At 38.9% G+C, this 13364-nt stretch overlaps 1 protein-coding gene across 14 annotated transcripts in view; it reads right to left on the reverse strand.

Moving 5' to 3' along the window:
* TRDMT1 (tRNA aspartic acid methyltransferase 1) overlaps nt 1-13364 on the reverse strand; it is a 41935-nt gene that overhangs the window by 16428 nt on the left and 12143 nt on the right. For 4 of the 14 annotated variants that reach the window (XR_007505779.1, XM_049798169.1, XM_049798168.1 and 1 more), the window contains exons 1-4: nt 12661-12779; nt 4010-4119; nt 2884-2960; nt 1330-1401 (exon numbers count right to left, since the gene is read on the reverse strand). Coding sequence is in view for 13 of the 14 variants with exons in the window: in XM_049798169.1 (XP_049654126.1) it covers nt 1330-1401; nt 2884-2960; nt 4010-4119; nt 12661-12724 (323 nt within the window). In the remaining variant the exon portion in view is untranslated. Of the gene's footprint in view, nt 1-1329; nt 1402-1550; nt 1702-2883; nt 2961-4009; nt 6154-12390; nt 12579-12660; nt 12780-13364 lie in introns of those variants that run through there. The other 10 variants (XM_049798176.1, XM_049798175.1, XM_049798171.1 and 7 more) reach the window with 9 other exon arrangements.

Here is a 13364-nt window from a genome sequence, read left to right on the forward strand (position 1 = left end):
TGACAAGGGCAAAGAGGTAGTCCCATTTAATGTTGCTGGCTGCAAAGAAGTTGTTTCTGGAAGAAGGATGAAGACCCTTTTCTCCCAGTGTTAACAGCAGTTTGAAAGAAAGGCTGCTGTTGGTACTGGTTTCCTTCTGGGCAGAAAGCATTCATTAAAAACCAAACCAAAACAAAAAAAAACCCAAAGACCCAACCAACTAAAAAACCCCAAACAAACAGACAAAAAAAAAGGGACAGCCAAACCTCTCTTCATCCTCCTCCAATTCTGAGAGCAAGATTAACCAATGAAGGAACTTGTAGAGAACAGTTGTCCCAGTCTCCAGCAGAAGCAGGACTGCCAGAAACAGTAAGCATATGGTGGACTGTAACTGATGCAAATTCTCAGGCTCATGCCAATTGGTGCCCAATGGACATCTCAATTCAGAAGCAGAGATTTCTGCTGGATAATATCCCTAAGCAACTGCTTGCTCCACTTCCCCAGGAAGGGTTCTTAGTGCTATGCATCTCTTCCCCAAAAAGAGTACAAGCATTACTTGGAGCAGATTTTAACACTCTCAGTAAGAACAATTTAGGCAGCAAACCCCACTTTGTTTGGATTTACTGTTTCAAAATTTAAGGCATAAATAATACAAATAATTACAGCTATTTTATTAGGAACTGGGGTCTGACCAGGCAAAAATAACAGATCAACACAAAGACAATGCAGTGCTATTTGAATTCTTTAGTATTACTACTCAAAACAAGAGATTGTACTACAAACCAAAAATACACAATCTGCCCCAAGGTGTCTAGAAGCAGCACCAGGAAGACAGAATAGACACTTTAAGAAAGAATGGAAGGGGACGGAAGATGTATCGTATTGTGCAGTCAATAACATATTTAAACAAACTTTCAAATGTTACCTATTCAAAAGGTGACTAAATGTTGAATCAAAGCTTTTTTAACCTGGTATTTCAAACAATTTTCATGTTTTCACAATGCCCATTAGCAAATTATTATATTACCTACTCCCACTTCTACATAAAGTCAGTGCAAGTTTGACGTTGAACTGAAGATAACTCATTTTTTTTTCATTTATGATACAGCCACAGTTTAAACAGACACACAATAACATGAGAGCATATACAGTAACTATGAGATGATAATGGCATTACTAAAATACAAGTATTTCTAAGTTACATATGATCATGTGAAAACAAACAAGTAATACAACACAACACTAGTAGTACCCCTGTAAAAAATCACAGATGACTTGTCCCACTGAAATATACAAGACCTACTTAGATACAACAAAGGCATAAGAACTGAGGTAGAAGTTCATTTATACCTTGGAAGAATATCAAGGATATAGAGAAAGCTCTTTGTCCGTGGATCAGATACATCACCTTGCAGGCCAAGTCTAAGAAAGAATAAAGAAACAACTGTATATTACTTGGAGCAGTCTGACATTTGACTTACATTTTTCTATAGAATGCTGATACTTTTTGCTTTGAGTTTCAAAAAGGGATTCTGCAAAAGCATTGTGTACAGACATAAGGACCTGCTCACAGAGGCAGTGTCCTAAGAAATGCTCTGAGGAATGATAGTTTGCCTCTGGAATCCATCAGCTCACAGCGAGGTTAAAATTGAAGCATTCAGTAATGAAATCCACTCCCTAGTCTGCAAAGCGTTTAGCATTCTGGTCTTGTCCAGCAAATCCCTTGAACATACTTGGCTCTGAAAGAACAAAAAAACCCCACTGGGTTCCCGGGAATAGCCTGCTATTTTACATTGAATATATTAAGTTATTTATATGAATTAAAGCCTCAGTGCTCACCATTTAGCAGGATTAAGCCCTATGCAAATAACTTTGTAACCAATTTTGCAACATTAAACTGGACAGCTCATGTAGGTTATAAAAATGATTACACAATATAATGATTCCAGGCCTGTGTTCCCCTAACTTATACTTGTATTAGCTTTTAAAAAAGAATAAAGCCTTGGTAGAAGAGCTTTAGTGTGTCTCTAAATTAATTAGTCATACACAGTTTTCTTCTTTTCATCGTATTATTGAAAAAAAATTTTTTTTTTAAGGAATGATTGCTATATACATCATAGATTTGCACAAATACATTTTTATAGACCAGCATCCTTCTAATCTTAGACCATTCAATAACATATACTTTCTCATACAAGCAGTTTCATCACCATCAACAGACTTTTTTCATGAAGCTACTACTTTGCATAAGTACAGTTACTAGAATCTTACCTCCACTGGTCACTGCTGTCAAACGATATGAATTTGAAACTAATTGACAAATAACATCTCAGTAAATTCAGTTCTTAATCAGCAAGACATTTCTCTATATCATCCACAAAATCATTTCAAAGCCATTATCCTCCTAGTCTCGGCTAAAATAGAAACATTCCTCAGAATAAACTATTTGTGTGCGTGTGCAATTTTCAAAGAACAAACAAAAACAGATTACACTCTTAGTCTCAGGCAGAAGTGAGAAATTCCAAACCTCCTTCTTTTCCTGAGTTGCCTCAGCAAAAGATTAGATTGATATTTAAAGGGAAAGGAACCACTCCTAAACAGCAAAATCTTTGAATTTCACTATTGAAGTAACAATACAGTATGCAAAATAGGTGCTATAAGAAGCTTACTTAATTTAAATTGAATTATAATATATATTACAAGAAATGTGATCAATTATTAAGATTGAAATTGCTACTTTTTTTCACTTCAGCAAATATCACAGTGAACAGAGCTACAATATTTTTGCTTAAGAAGAGAAAGATACACAGATGAACCACACATAGTGTCACTTTTGAGAACATTTCTCCTTTAACATTACATACTGTAATAACTGCACTTTTCTCCAAAATGTGCTATATCTACCTTGTAAATGGCTGACAGGGAGGACTCATCAAAATCATATCAAAAGATAACCTGTCAAATTCTTTCAGTGTTATGCCCTGAATAAGGAAAAAAAAAAAAAAAAAAAGAATGTGAAGTGTTGTAAACTGTATGAAAGTCAAGTCATCTTTCAGATCAAACTACCCGTCTTACTTCGACTATATACTTCACCTAGCAAAAAAACTACCTAATCGCTCATTTGACCTCATAATGTCAATCTTTTCTACCTTGGCAAACCATACAATGCAAATATGCATTAATTGCTTTAAATACAAGTCAAAACCACTAATGACGTTAGCATCTATACATAATCATGAGGTTTTTATCTACTCATTCTTTCAGAAGAGGCGTGTAGTTGTTCTTTCAGTAGATCACATCAAAATACCGACTAGTTATTTCTCCCCATCCCTCCTCCAAATAAAGTATCCCTATTCAGATATGAAGTCTTTGTACATCAAAACTTTGTACTTAAGCTGGTGTCTTAAAGCAAATTCAGCATCTTTTACTGTCATGTTGCAAAACTGTAAAAGAAGATTAAGTATACTGTAATTTCTACCTAAATCCAGGCAAAACAATAGACCTAGTTTGCCCCTCAATTATTAAAACAGAATCCAATTTTACCTAGTTGTTCTTCAAATAATTTGGAAAAAGGACAGAATCCCTGAAACATTTGATCTGTTGAGCCCACAAAAAAATGCCAGACTGTCCCATCCAGTATAATTTCTTGTGTTCTACTGAGCTCAACTATAACAACAAAATGAAGGCATGCCTCCAAGTAATTTAATTAAATTCTTTCAAAATACATGAAAATATTTTTTTAATCTAAAAATATTTTTTTGTCATTCCTTTATTGGTGGTAAGCATTCCTCTTGACATTCACATAACCTTTCCTGATGCAGCCGTCAAGACTTTCAGGAAAAGACTGCAGTGTGAGTATCCCTCTAACTTCACCAAGCAAACATAGCATAAGAAATCGAAGTTATTGTAAAACTGCTATATTCATAACAACATAAATTAAATCTTTTTGTTTCTCTTGTTACTAATAAGGACAGTAAAGACAACTTACTTCAAGTGCCAGACTAGAGTAAGAGAGACATTCATTACTCACCTCAATTGTCTTTGCCCATAACGGTGTGCTGGGAAAGTTGTGCTTATAAACTTCATTGGCAAGAGTGTTCACATCAACAGCAGCAACAACTTCTGCAGACGTGCAGCTCTCTAAAATTAAAAAAAGTATTTGAAAACTGTAGCTTCTCTTTACTACTCTTGGAAAAAATGCATTTGTTCAGTTGTGTCACAGCTACGCTCAAAAATAAAAGGGAAATTACATGATCAAACTTTGCTGTGTTGCCTTTAAAACTTTATATGAAAAATATACCATGTTTCTAATTGTATGGCCAGTACTTGCCTTCCTTATATATCAAAAAATGGAAGCTAACTGCACACAATTTGTGGAGTCACACATAAACTCCAAACAGGGCGCATCTCTACAACATTCCCACCTGCACTCGGCTGGTCTCTGTGGCCACCAAGTTCCTCACCTATAGGAACACATCCTGAGTCAACCTGCCGAGCCCCCCTACCACTGCCTGAGCCTCTCCAGCCGCTGACAACTTTCAGGAAATAAATGTGTTATTTTAGAAGTATACTACTACTCATTGTGAAAAACTGGCACCAATAAATATGTTTGAGGTATGTCTACTCTTGCAATAAATATTTAAGAAGTTGCCTGAAAAACATTTATGCTTATATTCTAATAAAACCTTGGGCCTTGAACACAGCTGCTGCCACCTTTGAGTTCAAGGTCCCCAAAATATCATATGCTTTGAAGGACAACATTTGGCAGCTCCTCTTCTCTTGATATCAAGGGAAGTACTTCTGGACACTTAGAGGTGTTATTGAAAAGAAGAGATCACAGTGTAACAAATCTACTGACAGCTAAATCCTGAAAAAAACCCACACTTAAAAGAATGTAAATAAGCAATGGTTAATTTATAGAGTAATAGAATAATATGTTCTACAGAAGCCAAAGACATAAAAAGAACAGTGTTAAAACTGCTCATCACGTCACACTATTTATTATTACTAACCACAATACATTCACTGAGGCTTTTTATCCACGAAGATAGGCTGTGGTCACTGTTATATCCACAGGCAGAAAACAGTGACCATACACCCCAATATACACAACCAGTTTCAACCACCAGGAAATTTACATTATGATCACCATTACAAAGCCCCCAATGAAACAGGGGATTTAAAAAATCTTTTGTAAACCAAAAGAAACAAGGCAAATAGCCAGATGCCTTTGAGTAGTCTCACAACATGCTCAAGTAACACATTGACAAATGACTTTATGAGACACCTTATGAATTACTGCTAGTCAGCTAATTATTTACAGTTTGAGAGGATGAAAAACCAACTATGATATCCCCAGTGGATTTAATTTTGAGTGATGCAGTTATCACCCATCTACTATCTTTCAGTTTTTCAAAGCCATCTTAGTCAAAACTAAGATGAAAGAGAAATCTGGGTATTGGAAAGGCTTTAGCAAACATTTTAACAAAGGCCAGCCTGGTTCTCGTGGGTTTACTTGGTACACAGCAAGAACAGGAGTTTCACAAGAAAAAGATTTAGAGAGAGCTGCCCATTAAGGGTCAGCCTACAAATGATTATTTGCAGTTACTGTCTTGACATTTTGACCATCAATTGTAACTAAAGTATTTAATACAGGTGTATCCCGGAGGACAACAGAATGACTACACCTGAGATTACAGAACAGGTGTGTTAACACTGACATCTAGCGTGAAAAGAACATCACCTTAGCAGGCTGACTGTCCCAATTTACAAGCATATTCAAAACTCAACACTTTCATCTTCCTAAAACAAAGCTGTAACACCTAAGTAATAGGAACAAACTTCAAGTACTGTTTAAGAGAATGCTTTTCTCATTTATTCTTTCAGTTCTTAGAACATGTTGTCCTGACAAGCTGATCCTTAGGGCGAGTTCCAGGCACTCCAGAAGAAAAATAATAAAAACACTAAAAAAAAAAATCATCAAGAACTCAAATTATTATCTAAATTAACATATAGTTTTAAAATGACAATTGGAAAGGCAGGCAGTGTGCTTTCTCTCACAACTCATGATTCAGACACTCACCCATTTTACTAACATCAATTCAATCTCTCCCCGTGTACATACATGAGAAAAGTACTTGGGATTTGCATCAAGGGACTTCACAGGCCTAAATACTGAAAGAGAGGACATAGCTAACAGTAATTTATTGAATCCCCCTGCGATACAATGTTCAGTCTAAATCAGAGATGTTAATCTGCATGGAAAAGGGACGGGAACTTTTCCTGAGCTATTCCACCCGACATCCTCTCTTCCCAATTCAAAGACCTGATAATTTTTTCAAAGCTTCTCCTCCTTTTCACTCAAAAGCTGTGGCTCACTTGGGAGTTCCTGTTACAGAACAGACTCCCTCTAAAAGCTGATTAAGCGTATTTGTGTGGAAATACCCTGGAAACGCATGAAGGAACTCAAGCAGACAAGCAGATCTCACACATCCAAACTAACAAAGAAAAGCTTGTGTAAATTTCAAACAATGTGAAAATGAAACATTTTTAAATAACTTCTCCTCCTGAAATTTAAATAACTTTGATGTCAAACTATGATATTCCATTTTGCTATAGCAATTATATTTATTACTTGAAAATGACTGTAGGAATGTATCACAAAAAAGACAGAAAGCAGAATGTAAAAAAAAAAACCAACCATAATCAAGACTATATTTAACTATCCTCACTGACAAAAGGCACAAAAGCAACTCAGGAATATGAAAATGCCCCTGAATTGCTGACATAGTGAGATGTTAAATCAACTCCCCAAAATATATAGAGGAACTTCAATACAGAAACAGACACAGCTCTGGAGAATTTTTTTTTTTCCCCCAAAGAAGTACATCCGATTTTCAAAAAACAGCCATTTAATAGAATTACGACTATGCAGAGAATAATTTCATTTTATGCAGACTAAAGAAAAATAATACACATTTTCTAAGTGAGACCAAGTAGCTGTTGGAATACTTGATTTGCAATACTCCTCAACACCACAGTTTTTGAACTGAGACTTCCAATTTCTGAATGAGATGTTGTAGCTCAAAATGAAGCCACAGACATGATGGGGAAGTTACTGAGGGAGGTTTTATGGCTTATTTTTAGGCAGACTATAATACTCTCACTTGGCTGAAAGCAGGTGAACTCAAATTTAGGAATCCTATTAGGAAAGTACTGATTTTGCACTTGAGTCTTAAAACCTCTAGCATCCACACAGCAGAAACTCTTTAACTGTTATTTAAATTGCCTAAAGAGGCAGCAATCAAACTTTGGGTCCCTATTCTCTATTTTGTTGTACTCGCAATAGTCACTTGAGTGAAAGGGATGCTGCCGTAATGATTGGAAGGTGTGGCATATGAAACAAAGATGGGATGTGTGCAATAGCTTCTGATTTGGAAAAAACAAACCCAAAGCGTGTCATCTTCAAACACTGAAAATAAAGTTTCTGATATTACAATATCTGTCCTTTTCCTCTTCAGAATCGATTCCTTTGTCATGGGTTTCTAGCAGACCTAAAATTAACATAGATCTGTTTATATTCACCACGGTACTTTTGTAATAGAATCATCAATGTCAGCAGAGCACATGAAATACACGGTGTTACACCAAGGGCAGAGCCTGGCAGATCTCAGCATATTGGAAAATCAGAGCCAGAACAATTATCTATTCTAACAGGTATATGGAAACAGATGGAAAAGGGAAGATTAGTCACATGTTTTGTCAGTCCTGTTTCCTTTTAAAACAGAGAGCAAAGATTTAATTTAGGCGTCGTCAGCTCTTGGCTGAAACGATTAGGCTGAACTGTCCATGGCTACAGTCAACAGGACTATCAGTAAACTTGATACTTGCTTCCTGCAGGATACTTAGTAACTTTTTTCACTGCTCTATTTGTACAGGATTTGTTCATGTTCAGCCTTATAAACCATGTAAATTTACATTATAGCACAACTGGCACCATCCTGTGCTATAAAGAGGTATATTTTAGAGAAACAATACATGAAAGTGAGTTTAGGTTTAAAAATTTGCTCAAACTGGCAACATTTTTTTTTTGCATTGTGCTCAATCCTAAAGCTGCTTGCCAGTTTTGTCTCCTTTGCGTCTCCTGAGATAGCTATGCTTAGTGTAATTACGCACACCAGTTTATTATGCTGTGCAATTCACAGAGATAATCAAATAAAATGAATAAACAGAGATGACAGAGTACAAGAGACTCAAATTCTTAGTCTGTAAAATTGGAATATAACAATTGCAGCGGAAAAATATCACGAACTTTAGCACTGCAAAAATAACCTTTTTTTTTTTTTTAATGTCCTTTCACTTTTCATGCACAAAGCCTATTTTCAGTAACCTGGCAGATTACAAATGCTTGTGGCAGAGACCTGGAACCCATTTTTCATGGGAAAACTGCCTAAATTAATAAACCAGTTTCAGTTTGTTTTGGTTGGGAATGAGGAAGAGTAGGCTGTTTGTTTGATGGAAAGTTACTAAGGAAATTAATTTGTAGCCATAGATTTTCTAAAAATAAAACACTTTTTCACTGCAGAAACTCTGCACCTTATGTATAAGGAATACATTCACACACACACATATATATGAAGTATCATAGGTTTAGACATACATGATCTAAACATCAATCTTTATAAATCTCGCAAAGTTTGGAGCATAGGGCAGGAAGAAAGAAAGAAATGCACTCCCATCCCTTAAGCTGCCTCAATCTTTCAAGAGTGTGAATATGAACAGACTTGCTGACTTCTGACCTTAATCAAGCTCAACTTTCTAAATCACATCTTTTTGCATGCCTTTGCTGTTAAACTTAAAGTACTATTATACAGCATTCAAAATCTAAAACTAGAAATTCTGCATATGCTGAATTATCTACAGCTAAAGAAACAACACAGAGCTAGGCAATCTCCAAAATTTTTCTTTTTCAGTTTTGGGCTGAAATCTAAATTCAGGAACAGCCTTCTTTTCACTGTCAGAAAGAACCCGATTCAACTATGTAACTACGTACTAATAACTTCTACGTACTGTTAATAGACAAACAGTTATGAGAGAGTATGAACTTCCGTGAATTTACTAAAACTCAATTATTTCTTACTGTAGGCAAGGACAATCTCAAAACCAATTGCATACTACTTGGTGCCAAATGCATTCTACTTTTAATGACAGCTGCCAAAACAATGAGCATCCTCATCCAGTAACACCAAGTATATGCCATCCTAAAACTAAGTTTATGAAAGATCACAGCCAAAAAGGCTTCCAGGTAGAAAAGACAGTGTCAGATTTCCTGGAAAATACCTATTTGCCAATTGAAAACACTGGCAATTTCACAGAAAAGTAGAAAGTTGGACCAGCTCTGCTAAACATAACTGGCCACAAAACTGGCTCCATAACACAGCCAGGAACCAACACTGAGCCAGAACTTGCCAGGACTGCAGAATCCCTTTTGTAGAACAAGTAGCTTTCCTGGGGTGCTGCCACTGAAGTATTTCATGCTCTGTCTCTTCTACATGTTTCTATTATTTTTCTTGGCTGTATAGATCCACTAGAAACCATACCAAGAAAATAAAGTATTATACGTAATTTTCATCTCTCATGTATCTGTTTTATGAAAGCACTGGCAAAATGGAGGGCTTGCTTTCAAGCTTCATATTTATACAGAAGAAAAACCTTCTAATATTTCTGTACTTGATTTAAATGGAAGATGCCAATCTGCCACTTGCTAAATGATATCCAAAAAATGGAATCAGAAACATTTTCAAATAACATGGTTTCATGTACACATATAGGCGTAAAACATATACGAAACCCTGTTATTATATACAAAAAGTACTTACAGAGGAACATTCACTTCTTTGTTTGATTTCCACATAAAAGCAAACACTTAAATCCCCCTTGACTTTACTTTGTTCCTTTATAAATTGTATAAGAAAAATGAATCCAGATGTCCAAGAGACTTAAAAAGAGAAAACAGCAGAAAGGATAAAAATGCCTGACTCTATCAGTATTCCTGAATGTAATTCAATTCATCAAAACCAGTTTTATGTAATGACCTGTCATTAAATACTCAATTCAGTGCAAATTGCACAGAACCGTTTTTCTTCAAATTGCCTCACTATTAGTTTTAACAACACTCAAACCAAGATTTTCATCTAGAAGTATACAGTTTGGACTTTTTCGAAGAGAACACAATGCCTATGAGCTGAGTTCTCATATGCTTCCCAGAAAAATAAGCACTGAGATTTGAAAAAAAATTAAACCAACTGTAATGCAAATAGCATTGTATCTATGCGCTTTGCAAATTTCAATTGGTATTTAATAATTTAATACTATCTAGCGTAATTTACACAGATAATTTAAGTCTCCTCTTATACACAGTCCCTTCATCTGCTTTGGCTGGTATGACTACAAAAGAATCCGTGTCTCACTTCATACTTGGTAGAATTTCTTCAGTCAAACATAACCCAGAAAAACAGAAATTACAACATGTACTGACACGGAGGCAGTTGTTCAGCAAGTTCAGAAACAGTGAGCTTGGCAATAAATATACCTTTTTGGGAAATAATACAAGGGGTTTGGTTAATTCCTTCACCCTCCAAACTACACAAGATATGTGATATATGCTCTCAAGCCTTCATATGCACAGTAACTATCTACTGGATACAAGTTTACAATATTCTGATAACCTTCTAAGGCGGCATTCCCAATACTCCCATTCTTTTAAGTGTTTTGTTGTGTTGTAAAGGACACTTTCTTAGTTAGCCATCCATAGGCTATCACATCTGGCATTATGGTTTATTAACTATTGCAGAACACTACCAAACATTCACAAGACACCTATTATTACATTAAGAACAGAGTTAGATAACATTCAGTAAAGATTTGTTACATATATACACACACCAACACATGACAAATGGCTGAGTGAAGGACCATGGTGTAGGCTAAGTTTCAGGAACCAGTCCACTTTCTATGGAAATATGGAAATTTTCTATAACATGTAGATAGTTCCCCATCACTTCACAAAACAGACTACTAGAAAAGTAGAGTATTACTATTACAGCTATATACACAACATACAATGTCTAACACTCTCTCTTCATTCCACAAAGACTCCAAAATCTGCACTTCCATACAAAGATATATTTTGTTCTTAATAATCTAAGGATGTATCTGGAAATAAGGAAAATGCATCCCTACAACAGGCAGGCAGGATTATTTACAGTAACAATGTAGGTATATATTTCAGTATGTCATGTATTTTTACATATTATATATATGTAAAACATATATACACATTCAGGTAGAAATTAGAAAAAATGTTGCACTGCCAACTGTGAGTATGTTTTAAGTCAATGAACAATGCTAAATGGATTCTACTCTGTAAGCATAACCTTTTAATATTACTCAGCTCACTGGAAAACTAACAAGATAAGTTTTTACCTGATTTTTTAATGAAAATGCTCTCTTGTAAATAGAAGGGCTGCTAATGCTTATGAAGGGTGAAGTATTTGAAGGATTGTAGGTACAATTAAAATTATTACGGTGATTCTCTTAAATTACACATTTTTTTGTTGAAGCCTGTACTTCGAAGTAACAAGGCCCAAGGTACATTACAAAGGATATCAATAGAACTAGCTCAATTATTTATTTGGGGAAGCCAAGTCACAGAGTCTACAGAACTTGCTGAAGGTCGCCCAGGCCATGCTTTAATACAGCAAATTCAGCTCCAGAGTTCCTTGTAGGTCAAAAGCTAACGAGGGCACATGGTCTAGCATGAATTCTCTATACTAGTTTTCATATTTAGAAAATGTTATACCAGTCTCATACATGGATCACGTATCAGCTATTCACCTAACTATGTGCCATGAAAACCAAGTCTGCGTGTACGCCTGCGGGACACCGTGGCTAATTTGCCCGAGTATCATCCTGTGCATCTGCATGATCCCGATCCCATCTGCAGCAGGGGTTTGTCAGTAGAAGACAGAGCACGTATTAACAAAGACAAAATCACAGCCTTCCCGGGAGCAGCTGCCCAGGACGAAGCAGGACCACGGATCCGTAATTTCCATCCCAGCGTGCTCCAGGGTACCTGGTGCCACCCAGCAGGCCGCGAATGCTTTCGGGCACTGCTCAGTTTACAGCCACAGGCCCCCAGTGCAAACGTACTGCTAGCCAAGGCTCAGCTGCCAATGCCCAGTGCTGCCAGTCACCCCCAGGCAGGCCCTGACAGCAGGCCCGTGAGACAGCCACCTCCCCCGGCTCCCTTTAACACCAACCCCGCCGCTATAAGGTCACTTTCCTGTCACTGCACCGCGGCAGATTGCGTGTCCGGGACTTGGGATGAGGGGACCCCCCCCCACCCCATACCTTCCTTTCACACGCTGCTTGTGCAAGATGGGGGGGAGCGGCGCGACATGCCCGGCCGGGGAAGGGGCTGCGGGAGGAGAGGGGCCATCTTAACCCGCCCCATCGAGAAGATGGCGCCCTCCACAGCCTTCCCTCAGGGGTCGGGGTCCCACCAAGAAGATGGCGCCCTAGGAGGTGGGGGTGGGCGAGGAGGCGGGCGGGAGCGCGGCGGAGCTGCGGCGGCAGCGAGCACCGAGGGACGCGCTGGCGGCGGCGGCCGCTCGCCGGTACCTTTCAGGGCCTGGTGCATCCCCCCGATGCCACTGTAAAGCTCCAGCACCCGCAGCGGCGCCATTTTCCGGCGCCCGGCGCAGCACTCCCGGCGGCCTCCCCGAGCGCCGCCCGCCCGTTCCGCCGCTCTTTCGTTCCCACCTGCCGGCCGCCCGGCCGCCCGCCCTCCTCCCCAGCACCCGCAGCTCCCTGCACAGCCCCGGAGCGGCGGCTCAATTTGGCGTTGCTAATTGCTCATTAAACCCCAAACCGGGCTTAGGCCCTGGATGGACGAAGACACCCGCTGGCATGACTGGTTCTGCTGCCCCTGAGGCTGACCTGGGGCCAATGGCAGACGTGGGGCTGATACTGGCTGGCAGCTCCGCACCCTCCCGGGAGTGGGGGCTCAGGAGAAGGCCCTTCTCCCTGCCATCAGTCCCTGTGGTCAACGTCTCCCCACAGGGGCAGCAACGAAATCCCCAACTCCATCGCCCTTCCTCAGGCCCTGCTGTGCCACCGCACTTGCCGGGGAGGTGGAGGCCAAGCCTGGCCATTAGTGTCAGGGCAGCAGGGAAGGGCAGGCTGGAGGCCGAAATTTAGTTTGGGTGGCTCGCACCCGGTCAGGGCACAGGGAGAGAAGAGGGATGCAGGGCGGCAAAAGGGGCTTATCCCTGTGCAGGGGTGCGCGTGCTGGCCTGCTGTCCGGCTGGGCAGCTGATGCGAAT

This window comes from Accipiter gentilis, chromosome 4, assembly GCF_929443795.1.
Source record: "Accipiter gentilis chromosome 4, bAccGen1.1, whole genome shotgun sequence".
Taxonomy (NCBI): domain Eukaryota; kingdom Metazoa; phylum Chordata; class Aves; order Accipitriformes; family Accipitridae; genus Astur; species Astur gentilis.